The sequence below is a fragment of the Emiliania huxleyi genome (genome assembly GCF_000372725.1).
Source record: "Emiliania huxleyi CCMP1516 unplaced genomic scaffold EMIHUscaffold_444, whole genome shotgun sequence".
NCBI classification, from domain to species: domain Eukaryota; phylum Haptophyta; order Isochrysidales; family Noelaerhabdaceae; genus Emiliania; species Emiliania huxleyi.
In genome coordinates this window covers 2,325-14,495 of record NW_005198658.1, presented here as the reverse complement: position 1 = coordinate 14,495, position 12,171 = coordinate 2,325, and the positions used below count along the sequence as shown (strand labels likewise).

The window sequence follows — 12,171 nt, the reverse complement described above, 5'->3', positions numbered from 1 at the left end:
GCAACGACAGTCAGAAGCCAGCGCTGGGTACCAGTGGGTACCAGGAAGCCCGTCCTCACACCCGAGGCGGTCGGGCAGGGTGTTTGGGCAGCCCTCGCGACTCCGCGTCTAGAAGGACTCTGTCCCCACTGCGCGAATGTGTACGCGTGCGCGTGCGCGTGCGCGTGCGCGTGCGCGTGCGCGTGCGCGTGCGTGTGCGTGTGCGTGTGCGGCGTGTGCGTGTGCGTGCGCGTGTGCGTGTGCGTGTGCGTGTGCGTGTGCGTGTGCGTGTGCGTGTGCGTGTGCGTGTGCGTGTGCGTGTGCGTGTGCGTGTGCGTGTGCGTGTGCGTGTGCGTGTGCGTGTGTGCAGTTTTGCCTTTGTCATCGCCGCCATTTGGGCGAGGAAGGCGGAGAGCGCGCCGTCTGGCGCCTCCCTCCCGGTCTGAAGTGCGCAGCCGTAGCCGCCCCCGCCCAGCGGGAAGGAGAGCGACGCGGTGGCGGCGCCGCCGTCAGTGCCCACTGCGACGCGCGCCGTCAGCTCCGTCCCTCGGTAGCAGTCGAACCAGCGCGCGCCGCCGCTCGGCGCCGCAACCACAAGCTGCGTCCCGTTGGCCACGGCGTCGCCGCGGTTCACCAGCCTACAGTAATTAATCAATTAATTATTTAATTGCTTAATTAATTGCTGCGCTGAGGCGAGAGCGACACGCGCCTGCGTGCTGAATGCGCCGACATGAGGGCGGGAGTGTGCAGTGTACTCAAGAGCACCGCGTGAGTACAACGGAGAGGAGTCCAGTGAATACAGCTGAATACGGCCGAATACAGTGGGACACGTGTCCTCTCGAGCGCTGGTTGGGAGACAGGAATACGTGTTTCGCGTCTAGGGTCACCAGCGTCCAGAGCACGCGGTGGCCGCGGGCGTCGGGCCTGGTCAGAGGCAGCGTGATCTCGCGTGATCTCGCGTGGTCTCGCGTGATCTCGCGTGATCTCGCGTGATCTCGGATGATCTCGCGTGATCTCGCGTGATCTCGCGTGATCTCGAATAATCTCAGGTGATCTCGAATCATCTCGGGTGATCTCGCCAGCGCGACGCAAAGACGGCAGGCTGCACCGCCTCAGGCGTGTGCGGCTCCCACCCTGCCGACAGCAGCAGGCCGCCGCCAGCGTCGGCGCCGAAGAAGCGCTGCATGTGCGCCACCCGCCGGATCGCCTCGGCGTCGCGCGGGGTGATGCCGTTCCACGTGCCTACTTGATGAGTTAATTAGTTAATTTATTAGTTCATTAGGCGCGGGGTGATGCCGTCCCGCGTGCCCCACACGTTCTCCCACGTCTCGTACCCCGCCCCGTTGAACCACGCCGCCTGGAGGGTGTCAATGCGGTCCCGAGATTACCCGAGATTACCCGAGATTACCCGAGATTACTCGAGATTGCCTGGAGGTTGTCCGTGCGGTCCTTTGCCCAGCGATCGCACACGTGCGCCATGAAGCGGCCGCGAGTCAGAAACTTGAACCGGTTCACCGCCGGCACGGCCGGGTACCTACCGCGCTGGTGTCCAAGTCTGAGCCGGACTGTTCTTCACCCTCCTACCTACCCAACCTAAAGGGAGGACCTCCAGTAGCCCCACCCCATCGTCGCCCAATTGAGCGCCTCGTCGGTGCCTCCGCCCTCCGGCTCGAGACCGAGCGGGTGGTGGACCGCGAGAGACGCGTTCCAAAACGCCAGCCCGACGGAGCCCATTGTGTCACCGTTGAAGCCGTCGCCGCCCGTCTGCTTGAGCAGCGCCGCCAGCGCGACCTGGTCGCTGCTGCCCTCGCGCCGCGTGCCGGTGTCCCAAGGGTTGTACGGCCACATCACCTTCACGCCCTCGGCGTGCAGCTCGGCTGTGACGCGACGGACGCCCTCGAGCCCGCCCGGCATCGTGCGGAAATAGTCGAACTGCGGGCGAGGCACGCAGCAGCGGTGAGGTGGACAGCGGCAGCACTAGCAGAGCAGGAGAGTGACAGCCGAGCTGCGGACGCCCGGTTGCGGTCGTCATGATTGACTAACGGTGATCATACGTGCCTCCCCGTGTTTGTAGCCTGGCGTTCGTGCCCCGTACGTGCCGCGTCCTGCGCTTCCCTCGAGTTCCTTAATTCTCTAACGGTGCTGCCTGATTGCGGTCGTCGATGCCGATGTTGGTGTAGGTGGGCCAGAGAAGGAGGCTGTCGATGCCGCCGTACCGAGCGCGGAGATCGGCGAGGTACCGCCCTACCGTGTACTCGCCGGAGGTAGGGTCGTAGAAGCTCCGGTCGTAAGGGTGCATCTGCGGCTGCATCCAGGACGTCTGCGTCCACGGGATCACCTGCGGAAGCGCCGTGGCCGTGCCGTGCGCGTGTCGCATGGCCGAAGGAGGATGCTGGGCGTGGGTGTCGAAGCCAGTATCGCGAGAGTTATCGCGTCATGCGGGCGAGAGGCTCACATCGAAAACACCGCCAGTGTAGTTGATCTTGCGCAGCACAGTCTCGCGCTCGGCCTGGATGTTTTTGAGCCACGCCGGCTGTGCCTCGCGACTGGTAGGACCATCCCAGAGGCGAGGGTCCGAATGAGCCTGCAGCATTGTCGTGATCTCGTGATGGTGTTGATAAGTGGTGGCAGCCAGAGTGCAAGCCGCTCGGAGAACGCTTTTCTTCTGAGCTTAACCGGCGCGAGACACACCACCCACCTCGATCAATCGATGTTATGAAATTCTACCCCGACGCCGACCGCCCATTCTCCCCTCCTCGTTCCCCCCTCGAATTCTCCGGACCCCGACAAGCCGCCCGACGTTGGGCCTCTGCCCCGCACGCCCCCGCCCCTTCTGCCCCTCGCTCACACCCCGGCCCGACACGCACATACAAGACAAACCCGGCGTCCTGCGCTCTCAAAAGAAAGGAAAAAAATGGGAAGGAGGAGACCGGCGGGGGAGACTCCCCGCCTGTGCAACACCCCAGAGAGGGGCCGCCATCGCCGAAGCTGTGCCTAAGCATAACTCCCAAACCCGCAGCGGCCCGGGGGGCCTCGGGGGCAGCCTGCCGGACCGCTGTTGCACGGGGCTAAGCGCACCAGAAGGGGGATGGGCTATCGTCCGTGCTGCTTCCCGCCTATATTTTTCTTTGCACTTTGGCCCCTCCGCGAACGTCAGGGTTGTGTTTTCATAGTACACTACACACTCAACGCACGGAAGGGCGCCCTCCAGGCGCCCTCCAAAGCATGCTGTTGCCGCGCGCGCGGCAAAGTCAAACCGCCGACCAAAAAGGCGTCATGATAGCCGATCCGCATGACCAAAATCACAGCGCAGCGCCAAGCGCCGCGCCGCGCGCGAAGCTCCTACTGAGTCTCGCGCGCGATGGCGAAGCCCAAGACGCAGTGGCCAAAGTCGAGCGCCGCTATGCCGTTCGTGGCTCCGGCCGAGTCGAGGTGGTACCGCTCGTGGATCTCGTAAATCGAGAGGACGAGGAGCGCCGCCCGCGCGCGGGCCGGCGCGGGGAAGAGCGAGTGGCTTGCCGGCGACCACGGCGCCGCCGCCCGCCGGATCAGCGCCGCCGCCTCGCCCTCGCCGCCCGCGGCGCGCTGCAGCGGCGTCGGCTCGCCCTCGTGCAAGCTTGCGCCGCTGCGCAGCAGGGAGAGAGCGCGGGCGGCGGTGAGGGTCTCAAGGTGCGCGAGCGGCGTCCAGCCGCGGCTGGCGACCAGCCAGGCGGCGAGGTCGGTGTGGCCTTGGCTGTTTGCGGCCTCCTCGGGCGTGCCGAAGGGCGTAGCGGCGCGGGAGGCGCCGTAGGAGGAGAGGAGCTTGGCGACCTCGAGGTGGCCCTCCTGGCACGCAGCGAACAGCGGCGTGGCGCCTTGTTCATCGGCCTGGTCGATCGCCGCGCCAGCCTCGAGGAGCAGCCGAACGCACTCGAGGCGGCCGTCATGGCTCGCCATGAATAGCGGCGTGGCGCCGTCCTTGTCGGCCTGGCCGACAGAAGCGCTGGCCTCGAGAAGCAGCTGGGCGACCTCAGGGTGGCCCTCCTGGCACGCGACGTACAGCGGCGTGAAGCCTCCAGCGTCTGCTTGGTTCACCGCCGCGCCAGCCTCGAGGAGCAGCCGGGCGCATTCGATCTCGCCGTTGAAGCTCGCAGCGCTCAGCGGCGTGGTGCCGTCACTCATTGCTCGGTCGACTGCCGCGCCGACCTCGAGAAGCAGCCGGGCGCACTCGAGGTGGCCCTTCCGGCACGCAACGAACAGCGGCGTGGCGCCGCCGTCCTTGGCTTGGTTGATCCCCGCGCCAACCTCGAGAAGCAGCCGGACGCACTCAATCTGCCCCTGCTGGCACGCGATGTACAGCGGCGTTGTGCCGTCCTCCGTGGCCTGGTTGACGGCCGCGCCAGCGTCGCGCAGCAGCCGGGTGCACTCGAGCTGGCCGTGCTGGCACGCGACGAGCAGCGGCGTGGCGCCGTTGTTGCAGGCTTGGTTGACCGCCGCGCTCGCCTCGAGAAGCAGCCGGACGCACTCAATCTGCCCCTGCTGGCACGCGATGAACAGCGGCGTGGCGCCGCCGTCCTTGGCTTGGTTGACCGCCGCGCTCGCCTCGAGAAGCAGCCGGACGCACTCAATCTGCCCCTGCTGGCACGCGATGTACAGCGGCGTTGTGCCGTCCTTGGCTTGGTTGACCGCCGCGCTCGCCTCGAGAAGCAGCCGGACGCACTGGTCATGGCCCTGCCGGCTCGCGACGTACAGCGGCGTGCGGCCTTCAGAATCCGCTTGGTCGGTCGCCGCGCCAGCCTCGACGAGCAGCCGGGCGCACTCAATCTGCCCCTCCTGGCACGCGATGTGCAGCGCGGAAGCGCCGCGGCCAGTCGTCGCCCCGACGCTCGCGCCGCCCTCGAGCAGCAGCCGCACCGCCTCGGCCTGCCCGTGACGAGCGGCCCAGGTGAGCAGCGTGTCCTGCTTCTCGGTGTCGTGCCGCGCGTCGAGCTGGGCCGCGAGCGACGTGCCGCGCGTCCGCCGCCCGGAGAGGAGGGCGCGCAGCGAGGCAAGGTCGCCCCGAGCCAGGTCGGCGAGGCGGGTTGGGCTGCCCCCGCCGCTCATGACTGGGGCAAAAAGAAGAAAAAGACGAGACTCTGTTTCAAAGGGTGGGCGACGGCTAGCGCACCACATCCCCCTCCTTAAAATCCCTGTGTGGTGGCGGCGTGCCGTCCTCCCATCCCTCCCTTGGTTTGTCCGTTTTCTTTCTTTCTTTACACCACAGGGCCCGTCTCGAGCGCCACCACCAGAAGCAGTCCTCTCCTGGCAGCGGGCCGAGGCCTGCAGCGCTAAAGGCGAAGGCGCCCGGGCCCGCGGAGAGACCGCCTCCAGCTCCCTCCTCGCCGGTGCTGCTGACCCAAGCGACGAGTGCGGGGGCGGCAAGCATGCTTGTGCCACAACACCTTGCCACCCCACGAAGTGCCGTGACAGCTGGCGCGCACTTTTTTGGTTTGGTATTGCTAAAAATCTCTCTCTTTTTTGTGTTTTTAGAACATGCGACAACTCTTGCTCGCTCGCCCGGGCGGAGGGCATGGCCGCGGAGGAGGCAGCCTCTCGGGCAGACTGAGGGTCGGCTTTGCGTGGCGTGGCCCGTGCGCTGCGCTGCACAACGCTGCGTGTGTTGAGGGAGCATCGTGGTGCTTCCTTTGGGAGGTGCGCACCTCCTGTGACCGGGAAAGAAGAATTTACGTAATAAGTGCTCCAAGTAATCTTCTCCCGCGCCACGACACTGGGCACGGGATTGGCGCGCACTGGCACTAACACAGGTACACCACGGGAGCCGCCTGAAAGAAGAAACGTCGGAGCGGGCGCGTGCTGGGCGGATTTTTTTTCTTTTTTTTGACTCGAGCTCTCGCGGAAACCTCGCTCTCGCCACCTCGGCCACCGCCAAGGCGGCCAAAGGATATCCACCTCGAGAACCTCGAGAACCTCGGCCACCATGCGCCTCGACCACGCACGCCGAGCCGTCGTGCGCAACCTGCTGAGCGCCGCCGCCCTCACCGTCGCGCCGTCGCTGCCGGCCAGCGCCGACGCGCCGCCCACCTACTCGTTGAAGGGCCTCGCCGGCGCTCTGACTGGCGCCGATGCGCCGCGCCCAGCCGATCAACTCGGCGTCATCGGCCGCGGGCAGAACCGCGACAAGAGCGGCCGGCTCAATAGCTGCCCGGCGGACAAGAAGGGCTGCATAAGCACCTTTTCCCAGTTTGACGAGGAGTCGTACGTGCCGCCTTGGACCTATCAGCCCGGCTTCTCGACGCAGGCAACCTCGCCGAACGACGCGCGGCGCGCTGCGCTGCGGGCCGAGGTGGGCGCCGCGGCGGTGGAGGCCGGCGAGACCAAGCCTGCCCCAAAGAGTCGCGAGGTCGCGGAGCGTGAGCTGAGGGCGGCGATCGAGGCCGCCGCCGGCCGGATAGTCGAGACGGGCGACCGCTACCTGTACGCCGAGTTTGAGGCGGGCGGCGGCGCGGTCGACGACGTCGAGTTTCTGTTCTCACTCGACACGCCGATTGTTGGCTACCGCTCCGCGCCCCGGCGGGGGGCGGACGACAAGCGGCAGCGGAACCGCATCAAGGAGCTGCGGAAGGCGCTGAAGGAGGACGGGTGGAAGAGCGTCGGTCGCATCGTCGAGTAGGTGGACGAGGAACGGCAGGGCCCGCACGGCCGGAGCGTCGGGGGTTGAGGCTTTTTTTGTATGTATGTGGTGTGTACAGAAGGTCGCCCTCTTAGGACTTAGCATGGCAGACGGTCACGCGGTGCCGGTGGGCCGCGGGGCGCGCGGGCCAACGCGGCAGCACCGCACCTACCACCTTGCAGTTCGACACCGACAGTGCGATAGGTAGGTAGGTAGAAAGGTGAAGAACAGCCAGGCTCGGACTGGACACCAACGCGGTATGGGTGGACGCTAGACAGATGATGACGACACGCACGAGCGACACACAGACACAAACAAGCTCACAAGACACACAGCCAGCTGGCTGCCACACACCCTGAGTTGGCGTACACATAACTCAAGGCCACATCCTCCCTGTCGCCCCCCCCAGCACTCCAAGGTGCCAAGAGAAACAAACAAGGGCACAACAAACAACAGACGACAGGAAGTGACATGTGAGGCTAGAGCAGCATGCTCCACCTCTAGCAATCTCTCCGGCCGGCGAGGCACGGACGAGACCGTGTGTGGGGTCTAAGTGAGGTGTCTATGGACGCTCTCCTCACGGGCTAGCTGCCTGCGGCTAGCCCTAATCTCGCACTCACGGACAGTGACAATCAAATGGGTGAGTGTTTGCGAGCAGAGGCGCGTGGGCTAAATCTAGGCCGCACGTCGTGGCACTATGACGAAGTTAGACGTGCGGCCGCAGCGCGCCCGCCCCAGGCTCGGCGGTGCGCGCGTGTTAGCGAGAAAGTTGCGGGTAGAGCCGTTCCCGACTTGTCGAATGCGAGGCCTCTGCGACGAGTGCCAGTCGCGCTGCGGAGCCACGCCCTTCGAGCCGCGTCCCGTCGGCACTGTCCCCGAGTGGTCCCGCCTTGGCGGCACACACTCTCGACCAGGACAGTCCTGCTGACGGGAACGTGTCGCGCGCCGGCGACGGTTGCGGCGTGCTCGTTGTGAAGCCAAGATGGCACGACCACCGCCCTGCTTCGCAGACCGGGCAAGGAGGGGCCTGCTCCCGTTCCGCGAGGAACAGGAGGTCTCCCCCCCTCCCCCAGCCTGAGCAGCGGCGTGTGGAAGGCAGCCCCTTGAGTCGAGGGCGGCGCGACCATTGCCACTGGTTGGGTAGTAGTCTAAGTTCTGAGCCTCGCGGCTTAACGGGTCTAAGTGTGGCTAGCCACGCTGGAGTGCTTACGCGGTCTAAGATCAGCGGGAGCCTCTTACACCGGCTAAGTCGGCCATGGCACGCGATATACGGCGCTCGCGCCCAAATTTTCTTCGCCTGCGCGGCGGGCGATCGATCCTCCTCATGCTCAGCAATCGCCGCCTCAGCATCCTCCTCTTCCGATTCTCGTTGCTGCTTCTTGAGCGCACTTCGGCGACATCTAGCCAAATAGTTCTCACAAATAGCCTCAAGCTCAAACAAACGCATGTCAGAGAAGCCTGTGTATGCTGGTCCTCTTTGAACGATCCGCGCGTGAGGTAGCATAGGGCCTTGTTGGCAGCAGCCAGCTTGTTGCGCTGCTTCGTTGCGATGAGCTGATTGGGATCGCAGAAGTGCATGCCAAGCACCGCCACGATCTTGAAGCAGAACACATCGCAACCGCATCGTCCGCACTGCCATCGGCATGCCGCGCCCGCCGCTTCGCCGCAGCCGCCTTAAGGCACGCATAGCGGCAGCACATGGTACGGTGCGCGTACTTGAGCAGGCGTTGCGCGCCGCAAGTAGCGCACTGGCCCTGGGAGACGGCGATATGGCGTCGTGCGCGGCATACGCTGGTCGGGACCGCGTCCAGGTATTTTTCGGGTAAACCTGGACTTTTGCAGGTATACCCGGGTTTTACCCGGAGTTGGCCTCGTGTCGTCTAAGTTCATGGCCCCCGGCCTTCCAGCGTCTAAGTCTGAGCCCGGCTCCGTGCGGGGGCTAAGTTGAGCGCTCGCTCGCTGCAGAGGCTAAGTGTAGAGCGACCCTCTAGCCCTACTACCCAACCATTCCATTGCCCTGCTCGCAGCGGCCAGAGACCGAGGTCAGTGCAGATGGTCGCGCCGCCCCGCTCCGCCCCGCCCGCCGCCGCGCCGCGCCGCCGCCCGATGATTATTAAGTAATAATGAATTAACAAATAATTAATTACCCCATCCGCCGCCGCGCCGCCCCGCCCTGCGCCGCCCGCTGCCTCGCCGCGCCGCCGCCTCGCGCTGCCCGCCGCCGCGCCGCTCCGCCGCCCGAGGATTAATATTTAATAATTATTACCCGATTAATAACGTGTGTGTGTTTGTGTGTGTGTGTCTGTGTGTTTGCCTGATGGCAGGGAAGTCCAAGGCAGCGGCGAGCGGCAGGTGGCGTCGGCGACGTACTCAGGACACGATGGCTAAGCCCACAGCGCAGCATGCGCGGCAGCAGCTCGCCGGCGGCCCGCGTACTCGACCCCTAAATAAACTCAAAGTCCACCACAGCCTCCAGCCACCGCCTCCACCCTCGAGCCGCCACCGCTGCCGCTCTCGACGCCGCCCACCGCGTCAGATTCCAGCGACGCGCGCGGTGATCCGAGTCGCAGAGCCGCGCCGCACCAGCAGCAGCATCAGCGCCATCAGCACCAGCAGCAGCAGCAGCAGCAGCAGCACCAGAGAGAGAAGAGCGCCTGCCGCTCTCACGCAGCCCGCAATCCGCCTGCCGTGCGCGATCGACGCTCGCAGACCTCCGCGTAGAGCACCGCGCAGTCTCCTCGAGGACCAACGCAGTCCAATCCAGCAGTGTAGTGCGATGCTGAGAGAGAGTCTCTCTCTCTCTCTCTCTCTCTCTCTCTCTCTCTGTAGTGCGATGCCGCGGAAGATTTTTTTTTTTGAGCTAGACTTCGTTGTTAATAGGAACAAGCGAAGGCACACACGACACGCCAAACACACGATTGCACGCACCGCACCGCACCTCGCACCCGCGCCCGCCGCCCCCCCGACCCCCGCCCCGCCTAGGCGGGAAAGAGATGAGGAGATGGGACAGCGAAGGAGGAGCACAAGCACGTATGGGAGGGTTCAATGATGCGCCACGCTGCCCGGCGTCTCTCACTTTCCGGGACAGCCCCGCCCTTGTGAGGCAGGAAAGTGACGGCTACCCCGTACGCCCTGTTGCTGCTACCCCGACGCCGACCGCCCATCCCCCCTCCTCGTTCCCCCCTCGGCGAGCCGATGATCCGCGAGCCTCTGTCCTGCGCGCCCCCGAGCCCCCCCCCCCCCCCCCCCACCACCACCACCACCACACACACATACACACACACCACACACACCGCCGCCACGCGAGCGCCGCGCGGCGGCACACCCAGCTCAAAAGAAAAAGAAAAAAGGGAATGAGGAGACCAGCGGGGGAGACTCCCCGCCTATGCAAGCCCCAGAGAGGGGCCGCCATCGCCGAAGCTGTGCCAAAGCATAACTCCAAAACCCGCAGCGGCCCAGGGGGCCTTGGGGGCAGCCTGCCGGACCGCCGCTGCACGGGGCTAGGCACCAGAAGATGAGTGGAATTGATGAATCGGGCCGTTGTCCGTGCCTCCCCTCTATACGTCAGAGTGGGACCTACGCCGCGCCGGGAAAGGGGCGCGCCCGGTCCTCGACGGAGCCGCGCGCCCCAAACGACCCAGGCGGCGAGTAGTCGACCTCGAACCTTCGACATGTAGTTGCCCGTAGTTAGCGCCCGCCCGCCCCCCCCCCCTTCTGTCGCTTCGCAAACGAAAAAACAAAATAAAACCAAGCAAAAGAGAAAGCGAAGCCAAAAAACGATTGCGTAAACGGCGTCACAAAGCCCGCCGGTTTTGATCGACAATCGTGAGATTGACCGCCGTCGACCAGAGAATGGCAGACGATGCGTCAGCTTGTGCGGCGCTCGCGCCGCGCAGGCTGGCCCATCGAGGGCACTCTCTGGCGCTGTCCGGGCCAAGCGCGGCGCCGCGCATGCCGCGTGCCACTCGCCGTGGCTCGCGGTGCAGCGCCACTGCAGCCTCGAAAACGTCGCGCACAGCACCAGCATGCTGCCCGCCAGGCAGCAGAGTGCTGCACCGGCGTGCAGCGGACGCTGCGGCGCTGCGGCGTCGCCTCCCCGCCCTGTCCACGGAGCAGACGAGCGGCGGCACGGCCTTCCACCAGCTGCAGGAGGTGCGCACTTCTCAAAGGAAGCACAGGATGCTCCCGCAGTTTACGCAGCTTTGTGCAGCGCAGCGCACGGGCCACGCCACACAAAGCCGACCCTCAGTCTGGCCAAGAGGCTGTCTGCGGAAGGCCTGGCAGCGCGTACTCGCCTCCTCCGCGGCCATGCCCTCCGCCCGGGCGAGCGAGGAGCGGGGACACAACCATTTCTGGAATCGTGTGTCCCGCCCCCCCGCTTTTTTCTGCCCGGCCGCGCCTCCGCCTCGGCCGCCCGCCAACACTCATGTATATGCGCAGCCCCGCCGCCGCCTCCGCCGCCGCTCTCTCTGCGGGTGAGGAGGTGCTCGAGGATGACGACTTGCTCCGCATCATCCTCTCGGCTCTTGCTCCGGTCGGTGATCCATCGTCCGCAACCGCCGACGCGCTGCGAACTGCGGCAGCGCTCTCCAAGCGCTGGAGTGCTCTTGTGAAGCCAATCACGCGGCGTTATCTGCTATCGCGCGCCGAGGCGGATGTCCTGGCGCTTCCCACCTACGGGATCCCTCCAGGATCATTTGCCAAAGTGATGGAATTCGCCAGCTTTCTCAATGGCCGGCGGCGTGGCCGCAGTTGCGGACTGCCGGAGCATATCGCTCGATCGGCCTTTCCGGAATCGCTCTCCGTTCCGCCGGCCTTTGCTCCTGGCGTGTCTGACGCGACCGCCCTGGGTGCGACGCAGCTCATCACCTCCTTTGAGTGCGGAGGCATCCCCGCGCTCGTTGAAGGCGACGGCGGCGCCGAGAAGGTGATCGCGTGCCTGACCCATTTCGCGACTAAACAGATGGTAGACTATCTCGTGATCTGCCCGAGCGGGCGCATGCAGCTGTGGGTCAGCGCCCTCCAGCAGCTCGCCCCCTCGATCCGCGTGCTCGTCAACCAAGGCACGCCAACTCAGCGGAAGAACGCTCTGCTGTCACAGCCTCGCGATTATGATCTTCTGCTCACGCCGTACAGCCTCGCCATCAAGGACACTCTGCACCTCTGCAAACTTCGATGGAAAGTCGTCGTCTGGGACGACGGTCTGAGCGAGCTGCGGCGCGGCTTTCGCGAGGGGTCCCAGACCTGGGCACTCCATCAAGGCGTTAACAAATGGGCGGCCGGCGCGAGCGGAGGACGACGGGCCACAGACTACAACATCTTGCTGTCTCCGGCTCGCGTGACAAACGCGGACGACCTTCTCTGGCTGGTGCACAACCACCTTGGCGCAACATACGCAGCCTGCAAGGTTGGCCTCGACGCGCACGCAATCGCGATGCGCGTGATAGTGCAGAAGCTTGGCCTGCTCGAGATCGCGCCCGCTTCGCTGTGCACGGAAGTGGCGCGCGAGGCGTGGCTCGCATCGCTGCAGCACATCCTTGATC

General features: G+C 65.4%; 4 protein-coding genes across 4 annotated transcripts in view; 2 read left to right on the top strand and 2 right to left on the bottom strand.

Annotated features, from left to right (window-relative positions):
- The window catches only part of EMIHUDRAFT_459158 (hypothetical protein), a 5,203-nt gene extending 2,610 nt beyond the window's left edge, over positions 1-2,593 (bottom strand). Inside the window, exons 1-5 of the mRNA XM_005768872.1 lie at positions 2,435-2,593; positions 2,126-2,317; positions 1,586-1,911; positions 1,398-1,513; positions 1,068-1,221 (exon numbers count right to left, since the gene is read on the bottom strand). Coding sequence (XP_005768929.1) covers positions 1,068-1,221; positions 1,398-1,513; positions 1,586-1,911; positions 2,126-2,317; positions 2,435-2,572 — 926 coding nt within the window. The 5' untranslated portion in view covers positions 2,573-2,593. The remainder of the gene's footprint in view (positions 1-1,067; positions 1,222-1,397; positions 1,514-1,585; positions 1,912-2,125; positions 2,318-2,434) is intronic.
- Positions 2,594-3,320: 727 nt separating this feature from the next.
- On the bottom strand, positions 3,321-3,945 carry EMIHUDRAFT_370345 (hypothetical protein; the record flags this gene model as incomplete). The annotated part of the gene is made up of 1 exon (XM_005768871.1): positions 3,321-3,945. A coding segment is annotated over one exon (621 nt), but the record flags the coding sequence as incomplete, so codon positions are not given.
- Positions 3,946-5,935: 1,990 nt separating this feature from the next.
- Positions 5,936-6,628, top strand: EMIHUDRAFT_119006 (hypothetical protein; the record flags this gene model as incomplete). Its single annotated transcript, XM_005768870.1, has 1 exon — positions 5,936-6,628. The coding sequence occupies one exon, from the start codon at positions 5,936-5,938 to the stop codon at positions 6,626-6,628; it is 693 nt and encodes a 230-aa protein (XP_005768927.1).
- Positions 6,629-11,060: 4,432 nt separating this feature from the next.
- The window catches only part of EMIHUDRAFT_245039 (hypothetical protein), a gene marked incomplete at both ends in the record, with an annotated part of 2,188 nt that continues 1,077 nt past the window's right edge, over positions 11,061-12,171 (top strand). Inside the window, one exon of the mRNA XM_005768869.1 lies at positions 11,061-12,125. Coding sequence (XP_005768926.1) covers positions 11,061-12,125 — 1,065 coding nt within the window. The remainder of the gene's footprint in view (positions 12,126-12,171) is intronic.